Source organism: Procambarus clarkii, chromosome 90, assembly GCF_040958095.1.
Source record: "Procambarus clarkii isolate CNS0578487 chromosome 90, FALCON_Pclarkii_2.0, whole genome shotgun sequence".
Lineage (NCBI taxonomy): Eukaryota > Metazoa > Arthropoda > Malacostraca > Decapoda > Cambaridae > Procambarus > Procambarus clarkii.
This window is the reverse complement of record NC_091239.1, coordinates 11,828,514-11,847,557: the sequence shown is the minus strand read 5'-3', so window position 1 is coordinate 11,847,557 and position 19,044 is coordinate 11,828,514. Positions and strand designations below refer to the sequence as shown.

The 19,044-nt window shown below is 39.1% G+C and overlaps 4 protein-coding genes across 4 annotated transcripts; 2 read left to right on the top strand and 2 right to left on the bottom strand.

The window, feature by feature from the left end:
* Positions 1-2,194: 2,194 nt before the first annotated feature.
* Positions 2,195-3,187, bottom strand: LOC123746488 (cuticle protein 8). The gene is made up of 3 exons (XM_045728015.2): positions 3,176-3,187; positions 2,659-2,811; positions 2,195-2,476 (listed from the first exon to the last, which is right to left on the bottom strand). The coding sequence occupies exons 1-3, from the start codon at positions 3,185-3,187 to the stop codon at positions 2,195-2,197; spliced, it is 447 nt and encodes a 148-aa protein (XP_045583971.2).
* A 1,182-nt stretch (positions 3,188-4,369) lies between these two features.
* Positions 4,370-5,380, top strand: LOC123746489 (cuticle protein 8-like). The gene is made up of 3 exons (XM_045728016.2): positions 4,370-4,381; positions 4,744-4,896; positions 5,078-5,380. The coding sequence occupies exons 1-3, from the start codon at positions 4,370-4,372 to the stop codon at positions 5,378-5,380; spliced, it is 468 nt and encodes a 155-aa protein (XP_045583972.2).
* Positions 5,381-8,140: 2,760 nt separating this feature from the next.
* Positions 8,141-8,799, bottom strand: LOC123746490 (pro-resilin-like). The gene is made up of 2 exons (XM_045728017.2): positions 8,654-8,799; positions 8,141-8,472 (listed from the first exon to the last, which is right to left on the bottom strand). The coding sequence occupies exons 1-2, from the start codon at positions 8,789-8,791 to the stop codon at positions 8,191-8,193; spliced, it is 420 nt and encodes a 139-aa protein (XP_045583973.2). The 5' UTR covers positions 8,792-8,799; the 3' UTR covers positions 8,141-8,190.
* A 3,217-nt stretch (positions 8,800-12,016) lies between these two features.
* LOC123746491 (uncharacterized) lies at positions 12,017-15,241 on the top strand. Its single transcript, XM_045728018.2, has 3 exons — positions 12,017-12,028; positions 12,315-13,139; positions 14,087-15,241. Exons 1-3 carry the CDS (start codon positions 12,017-12,019, stop codon positions 14,345-14,347), a joined length of 1,098 nt encoding a protein of 365 aa, XP_045583974.2. The 3' UTR covers positions 14,348-15,241.
* Positions 15,242-19,044: the final 3,803 nt, after the last annotated feature.

Sequence of the window (19,044 nt, the reverse complement as noted above, 5' to 3'; positions counted from 1 at the left end):
AGGGCAATATCAGCATTTCTTTCTAAATTAAATTTCAATATATTTTATTTCTTTTTAATATATAATAAAAAAATTAATCCAGAAAAATATACTCTGTATTTTTTCGGTTGAGATATAATTTTTGTTTGGAACAAGATAGTACTCACTTTAAAATATTTAAAATTCTTAGTCATACTCACCAAGTTCAGTTAAAAAAAACATGAAGTCGAATTTGTTATCAAAGAAATTTATGAAAATAAAAAGTTATAACTATCCTGAAACCTTACAAATGTTGACAAATACACAATGATATCACATTAAATTTGTGTATCAATATCAGTAGAAGTATCATTGAGTATCAGTAGGAGTATCATTGAGTATCAGTAGGCGCCGTGAGGAAGATTTGAGCCCTCCTCACGACATCTACTGATTCTCTCGCAGTAATATAGTTACCTTGTGTGAGATACTAACAATTATCACAACCTAAGGTAATGAGATTTACAACTTTGGTTTAAAGTTTTACCCAGCAGAAAATTTTGCAATAATGCAGGACCAAGAATGATCAGCCAAGCATAGACGTTGATCATTAGTCTTTGATATAAACTAACAGGCTTCCTGTCTCTGACTATGCGATACTACGTAGATTACAATCTATATTTACCATGCAAAAGCAAAATTAATAAGATTTCTATATATCTTTGGCTTCTGAAGCTTCAATTGTTAAACAATACTTAACTCGGTGAGGATTCACTGTAATCTGTAATTTCTCATTAACATTGATTATAAGAAGAGAAAACCTTTCAGGAAAATTGAGGATTTTGAGGAAATTACTATTAGCTTGCTTTTCCAAAATGTTCCTTTGTTGATTAAGAATTTTTACGAACCTGTGAACTCTTAAGAAATTTGTTTGAAGTTTCAGTTATGCTAAATATATCTATTAGTATTAAGACTAGTACTTAACTGAACGGAACACAAAATATATTGTGCATTGTTAGATAAACTCGTAAGACAAACTATAGACGCAAGGAACATCCGACCAACTACAATACCAAGACAGAACTACCAGTCTACACAACACTGACTGCCCCAACCCACCAATAAGAGTGCATTCCAATATTACCGAACCCCTCCGATATGATAAGCAATTTCCCACTTTTCTCATGGAATATATGCTTCTACCTCTTCTCAACTGTATTAAGTTTCCCTCTGCCTCCGAAGATGCTAAGGAGTTATTTAGTGAAGCGCGTTTTTCTCCGATACGTGTTATATTTACTAATATTGTAAAGTTGATTAACGAAAGTTAATTTAAAACGTTAACTTTCTTACCAAGTGAGGACTAACACAGAGATGATTCGCGCTTGAATCATTGATCTAAACCTCTCCCTCATATGGAATTACACATTATAAGCCCGACTGTTACTAAAGTATAGTTTTATATATCATATAAAACAAATCATCTTCAGAGATGGAGTTTTCTCTCGGAAACCATAATCTTATGGTGAACACGAATTGATATATCAATGGTTTAGAATCTTTTTGGTTGTCATGTGTTCGTGTTGAGTCTTTGTTTACAAATATTTAACTTGAGTAAATGTTCTATTGATTTTGAATAATTCAAAATAGAGAGTAATGTTATTTGGTCTGAGTACGAAAAAATAACTTTATAAATTATTACAGATTGGACCACGATTGTACCTGAATTTGATTTGATGGTAATATATTCTCATAGATTGTGTATCAGTTTGTGCATATTTGCAGTTCTCCCACACAAACGTTGAAACGTTGCAATTCTCAAACACAAACGTTACAGTCCTCCCACACAAACGTTGCTATATATATATATATATAATATAATATATATATATATATATATATATATATATATATATATATATATATATATATATATATATGTATTATAATATATATATATATGTCATTAAACACAACAGAATTGTGACTATTATTAATTTTCTTTTGGATATTTTCCATTCTATGCAAATATCTTTTACCATATGGAGGGTGAAGAAATATTAGATCACTAAATCTTTTCATTTTTAATCGACGTTTAGTCAGCAATGTATTTTTGAGCTTAACAATGCAGATATCACTTCACTCATCATATTACTGATGATGAGTGAAGATTCCAACAGAATCACGTAACAAATGTTCCAGCAGAACAAGTAACAAATATTCCAGCAGGGCAAGTTCAACTTTAGACATATTCTGAGGGAGGGGAAGGTGGAGGGGGATAGGGGGATGGATGGGCAGGATAGGAGGGCCTGTGTTCAGGGTGTCTAGCCTCTCCCTTGTAGGTGACCTGGGCCTCCAGACCATCACCATTGTCCACGTAGTTGACGTTCTGTTTGCGACCGTCTGGGAGGTCCACCGAGTAGCTGCCCTCAGTCTTGTAGCCGTCGCGGACCTCAGAGTGGCCGAAGTTGACGCCGGTGTAGCCATCAGAAACACCGTAGTTGTAGGTGTATTTGGGAGGAACCTACGGTGATAGAAACATCATTTTATCAAACACACAGTTGGAAATGTAAAGGAACCAGTATAAACGCAGTTCAAATAAGGTTTTTAAGTACCAGATAGAAGCACCATTTCGTTTTGTAGACAAGTTCACAGTAATATAACATTATGAATCATTAAGGATCTCTAGTGACGTTCATGCCTCACCTCTGGGTAGGCTGGCTGGTGGTAGGGTGCTGACTGGTGGTAGGACACAGGCTGGTGGTAGGGCTCTGGTGTGTGGTATGATGGTGTGGTATGGTACACAGGAGCCAGGTCCTCTGCCACCACCACCACCACCACCATCGCTATAATCAGTTCCTGAAATATGAATTTTTATTATGACTTGATGTATCTTTTACACCTGGAATCCCTAACCACTCACTCATACCAAACTGGTGCGGTTCAGGTCTTTTAGTAATGATATTGTATTGGAATATTTTGGTTAAATTTAAGAACTAGTGGTGTTCTGTGTTTCTAAAATGAATGCTAGTAAACCCTTAAGCACCGTCCACGTCATAAGAATACGCGGAAGTAATGCCACGACAGTACTTTGGGGAAATGTTTTGGAAAAGTGAGTCGTTTCCTGAAAATATTGGGTAGATGATTGGACAATACTTGGAGTTACAGGAAGACAGTGTTAGTGGTCAGAGCCCACCAGTGATGACAAGGCAGGTGTCCGTACCTTGAGGGCCATGCTGCAGTTGTGATGGTCACAGAGCCTCGACACTCTTTATATAGCGCTCATCCTCATTACTTTCCCTGAATATTTCCAGAACCTGGACCACAGACGCCTGGAACAACTGTCTCGGCTGCCTGGAGTCTTTTCCAGGATACAGGAATCTATACAACTTCTACCTCAGAGGATAGGAATAGCTGTCCGATCATCTGAGAGAGAAAGAGAGAGAGAGAGACCTAACCTAACATAACTAAATCAGTAATTCATGTTCTTTATATAATAATATTAATTGTAATGGACCAATCTTGAAAGATATATTTGAAAATAACCAAAATCCCTCTTTTAGGCAAATCGGGCTTTGCAAACTATGCCAAGTAGTGAGGTTTTGGCTATTAGGTACTACACATAGACCCTCCCCCGGACGCAACCCCACAATAGGTGACTAACTCCTAGGTACCTATATACTGCTTGGTGATCAGAGGCATTAGGTGAAAAACAAGTGCTCAACTACTTCTATCCCGCCCATAAATTGAATCCGGGATCCCCGATTGTAAGTTGCTAATGCTTTTTAGTGGAGGTGCTTAGTAGTTACATAAACTACTAATCACAAGATTACACATATTGGTAGTGAAGACAGGATTATTATTATTGTTATTATTATTGAATTATTATTATTATTATTATTATTACGATAAGCAAAGAAGTATGTTTACATGTATTTATCTTATCTCTTGAGGTAAACGTGGGTTAAAGGGTTGTTAAATTTACAATTAATGAAAATAAAGGACATCAGGTTATATATATCTCTTTATTACAAAATGAACTCTTGATAACGTGATTTATTTCGAGATAATCTTCGGAGCAGACCATGGGGATCGAAGCAGCGTCCTGGGTCTCACCACACGAGCTCCTCAGACCCATGGAGAAAGGCAACGTGCCGAAACCATTTTTGTTTAGGGCGTCTGTGGTCCAGGAACTTCAGGCTTTTGCATCCTGTAAACACCCTACGAAGCTGAGACAGTTGTTCTTATCTTCTGAGGTCCACGTTGTATACTTTCGTGTATCCTGGAAAAGACTCCAGGCAGCCGAGACAGTCGTTCCCGGCGTCTGTGGTCCAGGTTCTGGAAATATTCAGGGAAAGTAATGAGGATGAGCGCTATATAAAGAGTGTCGAGGCTCTGTGACCATCACAACTGCAGCATGGCCCTTAAGGTACGGACACCTGCCTTGTCATCACTGGTGGGCTCTGACCACTAACACTGTCTTCCTGTAACTCCAAGTATTGTCAAATCATCTACCTAATATTTTCAGGAAACGACTCCCTCTTCCAAAACATTCCCCAAAGTGCTGTCGTGGTATTACTTCCGCGTATCCTTATGGTGCGGACAGTATTCAAAGGTTTAGAAATATTCATTTTAGAAAAACAGTATTCCACCAGTTCTTAAATTTAACCAAAATATTATCATACAATATGATAACTAAATTACCTGGAACGCACCAGTTTGGCAAGAGAGTGGCTTGGGATACCAGGTGTAAAAGATACATCAAGTCTTAATGAAAATTCATGTTTTCAGGTATTGATTATAGCGATGGTGGTGGTGGTGGTGGTGGCAGAGGACCTGGCTCCTGTGTACCATACCACACCATCATACCACACACCAGAGCCCTACCACCAGCCTGTGTCCTACCACCAGTCAGCACCCTACCACCAGCCAGCCTACCCAGAGGTGAGGCATGAACGTCACTAGAGATCCTTAATGAATCATAATGTTATATTACTGTGAACTTGTCTACAAAACGAATGGTGCTTCTATCCGGTACTTAAAAACCTTATTTGAACTGCGTTTATACTGGTTCCTCACTATTTCCAACTGAGTGTTTGATTAAATGATGTTTCTCTCACCTTAGGTTCCTCCCAAATACACCTACAACTACGGTGTTTCTGATGGCTACACCGGCGTCAACTTCGGCCACTCTGAGGTCCGCGACGGCTACAAGACTGAGGGCAGCTACTCGGTGGACCTCCCAGACGGTCGCAAACAGACCGTCAACTACGTGGACAATGGTGATGGTCTGGAGGCCCAGGTCACCTACAAGGGAGAGGCAAGACACCCTGAACACAGGCCCTCCTATCCTGCCCATCCATCTCCCTATCCTGCCCATCCATCTCCCTATCCTCCTCCACCTTCCCCTCCCTCAGAATATGTCTAAACTTGAACTTGTTCTAACTTGAATATTTGTTACTTGATTTGTTGGAATATGTTTTATATCTGTTTCAAGATCCGTGTTGTTGATTAAATAAATTTAACTTTGCTGGCATCTCAAGTTTTACTGAGTGAAGTCTTTGGAAATTATCACAAGTTTATTAATCATCATTATGAAGGGCAGTATCAGCATTTCTTTCTAAATTAAATTTCAATATATTTTATTTCTTTTTAATATATAATAAAAAAATAATACAGAAAAATATACTCCGTATTTTTTCGGTTGAGATATAATTTTTGTTTGGAACAAGATAGTACCCGCTTTAAAATATTTCAAATTCTTAGTCATACTCACCAAGTTCAGTTAAGAAAAACATGAAGTCGAATTTGTTATCAAAGAAATTTATGAAAATAAACAAATTATAACTATCCTGAAACCTTACAAATGTTGACAAATACACAATGATAATCACATTAAATTTGTGTATCAATATCAGTAGGAGTATCATTGAGTATCAGTAGGAGTATCATTGAGTATCAGTAGGAGTATCAATGAGTATCAGTAGGCGCCGTGAGGAAGATTTGAGCCCTCCTCACGACATCTACTGATTCTCTCGCAGTAATATAGTTACGTTGTGTGAGATACTAACAATTATCACAACCTTAGGTAATGTGATTTACAACTTTGGTTTAAAGTTTTACCCAGCAGAAAATGTTTACAATAATGCAGGACCAAGAATGATCAGCCAAGCATAGACGTTGATCATTAGTCTTTGATATAAACTAACAGGCTTCCTGTCTCTGACTATGCGATACTACGTAGATTACAATCTATATTTACCATGCAAAAGCAAAATTAATAAGATTTTCTATATATCTTTGGCTTCTGAAGCTTCAACTGTTAAAAAATACTTAACTCGGTGAGGATTCACTGTAATCTGTAATTTGTCATTAACATTCATTATAAGAAGAGAAAACCTTTCAGGAAAATTGGGGATTTTGAGGAAATTGTTATTAGCTTGCTTTTCCAAAATGTTCCTTTGTTGATTAAAATTTTTACGAACCTGTGAACTCTTAAGAAATTTGTTTGAAGTTTCAGTTATGCTAAATATATCTATTAGTATTAAGACTAGTACTTAACTGAACGGAACATAAAATATATTGTGCATTGTTAGATAAACTCGTAAGACAAACTATAGACGCAAGGAACATCCTACCAACTACACAACCAAGACAGAACTACCAGTCTACACAACACTGACTGCCCCAACCCACCTAATAAGAATGTATTCCAATATTATCGAACCCCTATGATATGGTAACCAATTTCCCACTTTTCTCATGGAATATATGTTTCTGCCTCTTCTCAACTGTATTAATTTTCCCTCTGACTCCGAAGATGCTAAGGAGTTATTTAGTGAAGCGCGTTCTTCTCCGATACGTGTTAGATTTACTAAGATTGTAATATTGATTAACGAAAGTTAATTTAAAACGTTCACTTTCTTACCAAGTGAGGACTAACACAGAGCTGATTCGCTCTTGAATCATTGATCTAAACCTCTCCCTCATATGGAATAAACTCATTATAAACGAACAAATTCGCCCTTGTGGATTTGTTCATTTGATGCATCACGTTATTGTGATCTCTGTGTGTGAACTCATTATAACCCCCGACTGCTTCTGAAGTATAGTTGTATATATCATATAAAACAAATCATCTTCAGAGATGGAGTTTTCTCTCGGAAACCATAATCTTATGATGAACACGAATTGATATATCAAGGTTTAGAATCTTTTTGGTTGTCATGTGTTCGTGTTGAGTCTTTGTTTACAAATATTTAACTTGAGTAAATGTTCTGTTGATTTTGAATAATTTAAAATAGAGAGTAATGTTATTTGGTCTGAGTAAGAAAAAATAACTTTATAAATTATTACAGACTGGACCACGATTGTACCTGAATTTGATTTGATGGTAATATATTCTCATAGATTGTGTATCAGTTTGTGCATATTTGCAGTTCTCCCACACAAATGTTGCAATTCTCAAACACAAACGTTGCAATATATATATATATATATATATATATATATATATATATATATATATATGTCGTACCTAGTAGCCAGAACTCACTTCTCAGCCTACTATGCAAGGCCCGATTTGCCTAATAAGCCAAGTTTTCATGAATTAATGTTTTTTCGTCTACCTAACCTACCTAACCTAACCTAACCTAGCTTTTTTGGCTACCTAACCTAACCTTACCTATATATATAGGTTAGGTTAGGTTAGGTAGGGTTGGTTAGGTTCGGTCATATATCTACGTTAATTTTAACTCTAATAAAAAAAAATTGACCTCATACATAATGAAATGGGTAGCTTTATCATTTCATAAGAAAAAAATTAGAAAAAATATATTAATTCAAGAAAACTTGGCTTATTAGGCAAATCGGGCCTTGAATAGTAGGCCAAAAAGTGAGTTCTGGCTACTAGGTACGACATATATATATATATATATATATATAATATACTATATAATATGTCATTAAACACAACAGAATTGTGACATTAATTTTCTTTTGGATATTTTCCATTCTACTGAAATATCTTTTTCCATGTGGAGGGTGAAGAAATATTAGATCACTAAATCTTTCCATCTTTATTGTTCGACGTTTCGTCAGCAATGTATTTTTGAGCTTAACAATGCAGATATCACGTCACTCATCATATTACTGATGATGAGTGAAGATTACAACAGATCACGTAACAAATATTCCAGCAGAACAAGTAACAAATATTCCAGCAGGGCAAGTTCAACTTTAGACATATTCTGAGGGAGGGGAAGGTGGAGGGGGATAGGGAGATGGATGGGCAGGATAGGAGGGCCTGTGTTCAGGGTGTCTAGCCTCTCCCTTGTAGGTGACCTGGGCCTCCAGACCATCACCATTGTCCACGTAGTTGACGGTCTGCTTGCGACCGTCTGGGAGGTTTACCGAGTAGCTGCCTTGGGTCTTGTAGCCGTCGCGGACCTCAGAGTGGCCGAAGTTGACGCCGGTGTAGCCATCAGAAACACCGTAGTTGTAGGTGTATTTGGGAGGAACCTACAGTGATAGAAACATCATTTTATCAAACAAACAGTTGGAAATGGAAAGGAACCAGTATAAAAGTAGCTCAAATATGGTTTTTAAGTACCAGATTGAAACACCATTCGTTTTGTAGACAAGTTCACAGTATTATAACATTATGATTCATTAAGGATCTCTAGTGACGTTCATGCCTCACCTCTGGGTAGGCTGGCTGGTGGTAGGGTGCTGACTGGTGGTAGGACACAGGCTGGTGGTAGGGCTCTGGTGTGTGGTATGATGGTGTGGTATGGTACACAGGAGCCAGGTCCTCTGCCACCACCACCACCACCACCATCGCTATAATCAATACCTGAAAACATGAATATTTATTATGACTTGATGTATCCTTTACACCTGGAATCCCTAACCACTCTCGTGCCAAACTGGTGCGGTTCAGGTCTTTTAGTAATGATATTGTATTGAAATATTTTGGTTAAATTTAAGAACTAGTGGTGTACTGTGTTTCTAAAATGAATGCTAGTAAACCCTTGAGGACCGTCCGCGCCATAAGAGTACGCGGAAGTAATGCCACGACAGCACTTTGGGGAAATATTTAGGAAGAGGGAGTTGTTTCCTGAATATACTGGGTAGATGATTGGACAATACTTGGAGTTACAGGAAGACAGTGTTAGTGGTCAGAGCCCACCAGTGATGACAAGGCAGGTGTCCGTACCTTGAGGGCCATGCTCGAGTTGTGATGGTCACAGAGCCTCGACACTCTTTATATAGTGCTCATCCTCATTACTTTCCCTGAATATTTCCAGAACCTGGACCACAGACGCCGGGAACGACTGTCTCGGCTGCCTGGAGTCTTTTCCAGGATACAGGAATGTAAACATCTTTTTCCTCAGAGGATAGGAATAGCTGTCCGATCATCTGAGAGAGAAAGAGAGAGAGACCTAACCTAACATAATTAAGTCAGTAATTCATGTTCTTTATATAATAATATTAATTGTAATGGACCAATCTTGAAAGATATATTTGAAAATAACCAAAATCCCTCTTTTAGGCAAATCGTACCTTGCAAACTATGCCAAGTAGTGAGGTTTTGGCTATTAGGTACTACACATAGACCCTCCCCCGGACGCAACCCCACAATAGGTAACTAACTCCTAGGTGCCTATTTACTGCTTGGTGATTAGAGGCATTAGGGTGAAAAACAAGTGCCCAACCACTTCCATCCCGCCCATAAATCGAATCCCGGGATCCCCGATTGTAAGTTGCTAATTTTTTTTAGTGGTGTTTGGTAGTTACATAAACTACTAATCACAATACTACACATATTGATAGTGAAGACAGGATAATTATTATTTTTATTATTATTTAATTATTATTACTTATTATCAATATTATTATCAATATTATCATTATTATTATTATTACGGTAAGCAAAGAAGTATGTTTACGTATCTTTATCTTATCTCTGAAGTAAGATAAGAAAAACCCACCACGTTTAAGAAAACGTGGGTTAAAAGGTTGTTAAAATTACAATTAATGGCAATAAAGGACATCAGGTTAATTATATATCTTTAATACAAAATAAACTCTTAATTACGGGATTTATTTAGAGATAATCTTTGGAGCAGGCCGGGGGGGGGGGGGATTTTGATTGTTGCCGCTGGAGGCGGCTAGTTTATTGTGCACCCTATACCCATCCTGTGAGCGGTAGCGCAAAAATCATTACAGAGGGCACAAAAGGTCTTTATCAGACCTCATCTTAGATTATTACATAAACAATTTCATCTATCCTTCACACCTTATAGTTACAATGTCAGCAAGTTACAGAGAAAGTGCTATTTCAAGAGCTATATATTTACAGTAAGTCATTATACATTAATGGTAGGTCTTATCGCTAATACATAATAGGGGAGGGCCGGGGGGGATCGAAGCAGCGTCCTGGGTCTCGCCACCCGAGCTCCTCAGACCCATGGAGAGGTTATCTTGCGGTTATCTTGAGATGATTTCGGGGCTTTAGTGTCCCCGCGGCCCGGTCCTCGACCAGGCCTCCACCCCCAGGAAGCAGCCCGTGACAGCTGACTAACACCCAGGTACCTATTTTACTGCTAGGTAACAGAGAGAGGCAATGTGCCGAAACCATTTTTGTTCCTCTTGGGGATCGAACCTGAGATCCTGGAGTGTGTGTCAATAATGTGAACCGTTAAGGTAATTTCCTTTATCAGGTGTTTGAGGTTGAAGCAAATATTAGCTATCAGTGTGAAATTTTCACGCAATAATTATAATTATTAGCGGAGAAAGTAGGAAGATGAGCAGGTGTGGCAGCGAGGCGTCAAGTCTACGCTAATGGTGTGTAAGAATACTCTCAAGTGACGTAACATGTTCCCTGAGGAGTGTTAAGGAGCAGCTGGTGCAACAGGCGGCACCTGTCCGCTGGCCAACTATCACCAACTGTCCGGCAGTTAACAATATTGCCAGTATTCCCGCTTTCTAATCTGGTATAACTCCTTGAAGGAGGTAATATTGTTATCAGGAGAGAGCCATGGGCCAGAATGATTATAATAGTACATGGAAGCCCACGAAAAGGAAGCCCACGAAAAGGAAGCCCACGAAAATCAAGCCACCTCGTTTGCTCGATTTTCAATTCCGTAAAAAATACAACCTCCTAACCTGACCATAAACGTGCCAACCCAACCAACCCACTTAAACTATCGAGATCGATCCATAGAAAATATAGATATAAGTGAGCCGTTATTTTTTATAATAGGTTACATTTGTAACGTTGATTACATGAAATCAATAAAAAAGCGACCTATTACTTGAGAGGACGGGTTAACAGGATACGGGGAAAAGGAGCTGGATATACAAGGACGGAGTGAAGTAATGGTCCCCAAAGCCTTGGATCATTGGAGTTCGAACGCCGGCCCTGCATGGAACGATTCCGTGGATGTACCGATAACTCCAAGTAGATGGGCACATAGGTAATAACATTATGACAAACTAAGGCAACATCACAACTCCACAGAGCTGAAAATATCACGTCCTGAAATATCTAAAAAAAAAATGGACAAGGATTAAGAATTCTTTTGAATATAAAAGATGCCATTTTTGTTCAGTCCGTCCTCCTGTTTAGATGGTAATTTTTATAACGATGTGAACCGTCGTACATAGACGTAATGGACAATTAGATAGCAGAATTTGATATTATTCACTTTATTAAGTCCTGAAAATATATAGCTAAGACCAAATATTCCTAGACCAAGTATAGCACATATGTACTATGTTAGGCCTCAGAGAGCTAGGCCTACTAAAATGGTTACATTAGGATGAATTAGCAACATAAATTACAAAACATTTTCTGGTTTATCCAAATTCAGTAATACCAAATTCGACTTTCTAATTGTCCATTACGTCAATATATATGTACTATGGTCCACATCGTTACCTGAATGGGCTGACTTGTTTTCACTGGCGATATCTGGCAGCGGCGCCGGTTGGGCCCGCTGGGGAGAATTGCCAGAGTTTATAAATAGAGAGAGAGTCCCTCGGCTCTCTCAGTACAGCCATGACCGGCAAGGTAAGTGCATCAGGCATGCATATATATATATATATATATATATATATATATATATATATATATATATATATATATATATATATATATATATATATATATATATATATATTGTGTGTGTGCTGTACTAGGCCTGGAAATATTTTAGCTTTTTTTCACTTGTATTTTTTTTCCGGACTCTCTAAAGTGAATAGTAGCAAATTGTACTGATTGTCCATTACGTCAATATATGTGTTAGACAGGTGTAAGATAGGTATAAAATAGGTATAAGAGTGATTTATCGTTTCAGGTGGTGAAGGTTACCTGCGTAGTGTTGACGGCTCTGGTCAACCAAGCTCTCTGCTTCGTGGGTCGTCCCAGCCCTTCGCTACCCCATGGGTCGCCCGCCATAATAGGTTCTGCCCCCCTGTCCTACCCTTTCTACCCATCTCCTCCCGATGGGTATTCTGTCCCGCTAAAAAAAGGATCCTCTTCATTTTTACCCTATTCGCCATCTTCCTCTGTAACCTATGTTACAGCAGCCCCAATAACGTACTCTCAACCTTCTTTAAAACCCTATTTTCTGCCGTCACCTAAATCCTACTTTGTATCGTCCCCTAAACCCTATTTTGAACCGTCCCCAAATTCCTATTATCTAAAGTCCCCTAAGCCCTATTTCCCGCCGTCCCCTAAACCTTATTTTACACCGTCCCCTAAATCCTATTTTCAATCTTCCCCTAAACCCTATTTTCAACCATCCCTTAAACACTATTTTGCACCGTCTCCTAAACCCTATTTTACACCATCCCCTAAATCCTATTTTCCATCGTCCCCTAAACCCTATTTGCCAAAATCTCCTGAACCCTATTTTTCACCGTCCCCTAAACCCAATTTTCAATCGCCTCCTAAGCCCAATTTTCAAAGGTCTCCTAAATCCTATTTTCCATCGTTTCCTAAACCCTATTTGCCAAAATCTCCTGAACCCTATTTTTCTCCGTCCCCTAAGCCCTATTCTCCACCAGAATACTATCCCCGTCCGTCAACCTATTCACCAGTTCCACCTTATAAACACCCGTTAACCTACGACCTACGACAATCTACACCTACCTCTCACCATGATCTTAAATACCCTGTCGTACGTATACTGCTCTACGTTGTGGTTTATATAGGTCGCCCTCAGCTGGGCTTTGGTTTACATAGGTCGCCCTCAGCTGGGCTTTGGTTTACATAGGTCGCCCTCAGCTGGGCTTTGGTTTACATAGGTCGCCCTCAGCTGGGCTTTGGTTTACATAGGTCGCCCTCAGCTGGGCTTTGGTTTACATAGGTCGCCCTCAGCTGGGCTTTGGTTTACATAGGTCAGCATCAGCTGCGTTCTCTCTCAGTTTGCCGCTCCGTACAAAATGCGACTGTTTTCCATAAATATACGAAGCCACGCGTCCATATTACAGCGCTGAGATTTCTAATAATACGACGCATATCTAACGGATTAGCCAATTCCGTACAAAATGCGACGTATTAGGTGAGGGGGACTGGTTGTAGAGAAACAACATCACTACAGGTTGTCGCTTTTTGATTAGTAACGATAAAAATTTTAAAATATTTATATTTCATTATATAAAGATATATATATATATATATTGCATCAGAGGTGGTACCCCCCCCCCCCCCATTAAAGATAATTGTAAAATTCTAGAGTTCGTTTATGATTTTAATTCAAGCAAAAGTAATATTTGTAATAGACTTGTTTACTGGATGTAATTATTGTATTAAACTTATTTACTGAATGTAATATAATATAATGTGCTTGCTTAGTTAAATTAACATGATAGACTTATTTTACATAAATAATATAGGCTTATTTGACATTGTTAAATAAAAAAAATTTATTAATTACTAAGTGTTTAATAAAATAGGTTTATTTTGCATAGAAAGTAATAAAATAGGTTTGTTTCTCATAAAACATTAATAAAAAGGCTTTGATTACTAAAATGTCAAGCAAACAAAAAAATATGTAAATTCTGTTGGATCCTACAGGCAATCTTACACTCCTAAAGAACATATATTGACGATCTTCTTCTCCAGAAGCGTCCTCAGTACGCCTTCAGCTACGGCGTCGCTGACGACTCCTCAGGGGCCTCCTACAGCCACTCCGAGGTCCGGGACGGCCAGGAGACCACGGGCAACTACGTCGTGGACCTGCCTGACGGTCGTAGGCAGACCGTCACCTACTTTGACACAGGAAATGGTCTGATGGCAGATGTTACCATTGAGGGGCAGATTAAACATACTCCTACATACGTAGCCCCTCCGATCTTCCCTAATGTCCGCCCGGATCTTCACTAATGTCCGCCCGGATCTTCCCGAATACTCCAGGCCTTTGTCTAGCGTCTAATTTGACGTCATTTTTGTCAACCCAGAAGCATGTGAAACTACTTAACCTATTCGTGGCCGATTGATGTGCTTCTAATATCACTTCTAGTACTTCTAATTTCACTTCTAGTGCTTCTAATTTCACTATAGCCCTACAACTTGGTCGCTGTAGTTAATACGGGCTAAATGGCTGCGTATTAAGGTTGAATCATATTGATTTCTTGGCTCCATTCCTTCATATATCACCTGTTCCTCACCCCCCATTCATTTGCCTCATCCGCGGTTTCGAACAAAGGCCAGAAAAAGGCAAAACTGTCTCTCTAACTACTAGGCCAGTATGCCTACATAAGGAAGGGATTCAAAAGTACCTAACTAATATGTAGGTATATATGTATAAAGTCTGTATATATAATAAATATTATTTCGTTACCGAGCCTTGTGTATGAGAGATCCTATTTTTTCCCATTAGCCCCTATTATGGGGATTCTATTTGATATTATATTCAGTTAGGGGATTCAATTTGTTCCGATTAGGGGATCCTATATGTTCATATTAGGGGGACCCTATCAGTTCCTATTAGATCCTATTAACGGGATCCTATTTAAAATATAACTATTAAAGCATAAAGAAAATAACAGATAAAACGCCTGTTTAGAAACCCTTAAAAGTAAAATAATTGTGAGCGGAATTCTATAATAATAATAATGTTACGGATCCAGCTTCAGATATCCCTGCTCTGCCTGTTGACTAGATGTTGTATTATATCAGTAATTAAGTATCCAGGAGTTAGGCAATAGCCATAACTGGAATTTTAAATTGCCTATACAGATGATGAGTCACAATAACATGGCTGAAGATATAATGACCAAACCACACAGATGAAGAGGCGCCGATGTTTCGGTCTATCCTGGATCATTATCACGTCATGTGTGAGTGTTAGTAGTGTAGAGGAGAGTAGTATAGTGTAGAGGAGATTAGAGTAGTGTAGTAGAGTAGAGTAGAGGAAACACTAACAAGAGATAGGGAGTAACAATATTCCCTCACTGCCTGATCTAGTATTTAGACACAGAGAAGCATACATAGCAACGATTACATGTTAAGAACCAATATAAGCCTTATACCACAGCACCATTGTCTTCAGCAATATAATGAATTATAGAAGAAATATTACAAAGAGATGGATACAAGAAAAATGTAATTCGTGAAGGAGAACTGCATGTGAATTATTTACTCTGTGACAGTTTGTATTAGATACCTGGAAACAAAAGTCTATGAATTTAATAAAGTTGTACACCACTAGATGTAAAGATGAGGTAGACAGATAAATACCACGGAAGAAATAAGGGAATATGAGGAAGAACACCAACTTATGACTCAATAACCAAGGGGAGCCAAGAAAAGGTACAGAAGAACATAGCAGAAACTCTTAATAAATAATGAGGCTAAATAAATACAAGGGGATCACCGCGCATAAGAACTAGAATACAGCAGAATATGTTGTGCAACAGAAATGCAGTTAGAAATTGATATAGCCAATGAGGCCAAAGATCAACCAAGAATGCTGAAAATCCTCATTAAAAGAAATCTCTTAACTATCCACCTATGCCAGGAATCATCAATGTCCCAAGGTTGTAATTTTGGACGACCTTGTAACGCATCAGAGCTCCTTAACTGTTCAAGAAATGCAGACTAAGCTGCCATGATCAAGGTAAGAGGCACAGTTCTCGTAAATGCATACGTAAGAGGTACAGATCTCGTAAGTGAAAACATAAGAAGTATTAAGAAATCCACAAGGGCCGTGATGAGGGTTCGAACCTACGTCCGAGACGATCCCAGACGCGCCTTTGTTCATTTGATGCATCACGCTATTATGATTTCTGTGTGTATAACAGTTTGCCGATGATGATAAGGGGATGAGCCACATGACTGTTAATGACTGTCAAGTGTTGCAGGTAGACCAAAATAGGCTTCATAAGACCTGATACAAATTTCACCGGTACACACACACACACACACACACACACACACACACACACACACACACACACACACACACACACACACACACACACACACACAACCGCAAATCCTTATTCAAAAGCTTCAGATAAATTAGAGTAGTTTAACCACAACTCGGTCACTTAGCGAACACAGCTGCTGGCATCCTCGCTTACACTCGCTTTCCTTAATGACAAGTGAACGACCACTTTCCCTGCTCTCATGGGCGAAAATCTCAGCTTACCGTAGTTCTCAGTAGTTACGCTTAACTACCCCCAGCTCTTGGCCCTGGGAACTCTACTCCCCAAGCCCGGTCTGGGTAAATCAATTATTTTATTATTTTTGAGGAGTATACAGTAATTTACATTGTGCATGCATATTCAAATTGATTAATGAATAAGACAGCTTGAATATTAACGTTAATTATACACTTCTCTTACAGTTAATATTTTTTGTTGTTCATGGTTATCATATATCAAATGTTATATTCATGTCGACAACACAAATTGCTAAATCAATTATTTTTTTAGGTCAGGTGGTGAGCAAAATACAATAATTTAGATATGTTTCCGTGGCTCCGAATCTTGAAAAGCTTTTCATATATATACGAAAATGGTTGATGTGACTGAAGGACTACTTGTACTGATGATATAGTGAATATGTGTATTAACCTAGTTGTGCTTGCGGGGGATGAGCTTTGGCTCTTTGGTGTGTGTGTGTGTGTGTGTGTGTGTGTGTATTCACCTAGTTGTGCTTGCGGGGGTTGAGCTTTGCTCTTTCGGCCCGCCTCTCAACTGTCAATCAACTGATTATTAACTACATTTCTTCCCACACCACACACACACACACCCCAGGAAGCAGCCCGTGACAGCTGACTTACTCCCAGGTACCTATTTACTGCTATGTAACAGGGGCATCAGAGTGAAAGAAACTTTGCCCATTTGTTTCTGTCTGGTGCGGGAATCGAACCCGCACCACAGAATTACGAGTCCTGCGCGCTATCCACCAGGCTACCCTGGTAGTGTGTATGTGTGTGAGTGTGTTTGTGTGGGAGGGGGGGCGGGTTTCCATTAATATTAATCAGTGAACCTGTTTTACAACTCCTAATCAATTCACACTCTTAACATTAACTCCTTCCAAACATTAATTCCATTACATTAATACATTAATTAAGGAAATACATTACCTCCCTTAATTACTTCACAGGTAATCCGCGTGATAAACATAACAAATGAACAAGAGAAAAGGTGCCATGATTCAGAAGATAATTACCTTCCAAAAATACAAAACACAAAAGCATTAAAGTTTCGCCTCTGGCCAGCAGGCTGGCACCTGTTACCTCGTTTCTCCAATTCGAAATTTGCAAGAGTGTATATATATATGTGTGTGTGGGTGTGTCGTCCACGAGTACCACACCAGCCATGTCTCTCAAGGTAAGAGCAGACTCCATACTGAGTATTATCACTTATGTACTCAGTCCCAGCTCATTCCTAGTACATGTAATTCCAGCTCATTCTTAGTATACGCAATCCCAGCTCATTCCTAGTCAACGAAATATCAGACAGTATGAGTAAAGTTGTTTTACTGCATATCCAGGAGCAGGATGGATAGTTGCCGGATTATCGAACATTAACCCAGTGTTTATGACAAGCTCTTCCAACCCCAAAGACACTGTTTTGTCTCACAGTACAGCCCGTCCTCATCAATAAAGCCCAATCGTGCTAATGAGAACTAGCTGTTCAAACGCCAGAACTCTGTTTTGTCTCATAGCGAAACCTGTTCAGCTTGGACTTAAGTCTTCGGACTTCGGAGAACTCGCTCAACAAGCCTTTCGTATACTGCTCGTTTTCTAATTGTTTACTCTGCTAAATAATGTCCGTTCTCTGAAACCGAGAGGTTGTGCTCATCTAGTTCTCCCCCGCCTTGGCCAACTACTGACGTTCACAGGCTGCAACCCATAGTTTTACTCCTTCCTGAACAAATCAATTATTACGTAAAGGTTGAATCAGGCAAAAGAAAACGTGTCCAACTGCCTCTCTCTTGTTTGAGGATTGAATCCGGGTCCCTTCGGTTGAGAGTCAAGGACGCATACCACTGTGCTACAGAACCTATTAGTTTAAGCAAGATTATGTTGGTTATTTTAGATTAGGTTACGTTATTTTAGTTTAAGTGAAGTTTAGATTGGTTAGATTTGGTTAGGTTACATTAATATAGGTTGTGAAAGGTATTACATATCTAAAATGTTTGGCACTGTTTACTTTGTCATTACGTGACAGGACTAGGCACTGTTTATCTTTTAAACCGCAACTTATTTGTCAATTCAGGTGGTAAGGAAGACTTAGAGTGTTGTGTTCTTCAGGGCATTGTCATCGCTTGTGTGGCTGCACTTACCGCAGCAGGGCCATCGTCACTGTCCGGATACGGGGCTCGATTACAGCACGTTTCCTCCAGATCTGACCCACCAGCGTTGGGCGAGCCTGACCTTTCACCTCTGACCTCTACTCCTGAGTCGCCCGGATCCGTCGCTTCAACTACATTCAGTCCCACCACTCCAGCTGCGGTCTACCGGACGCCCATAATTACGTCCCACAAAAGCCCTCCAGACCCACCTGATTCCACTCCTCTATTTCCATCCTTCTCTGTTCCTGTAACCCCCTCCCACCCCATCCCTG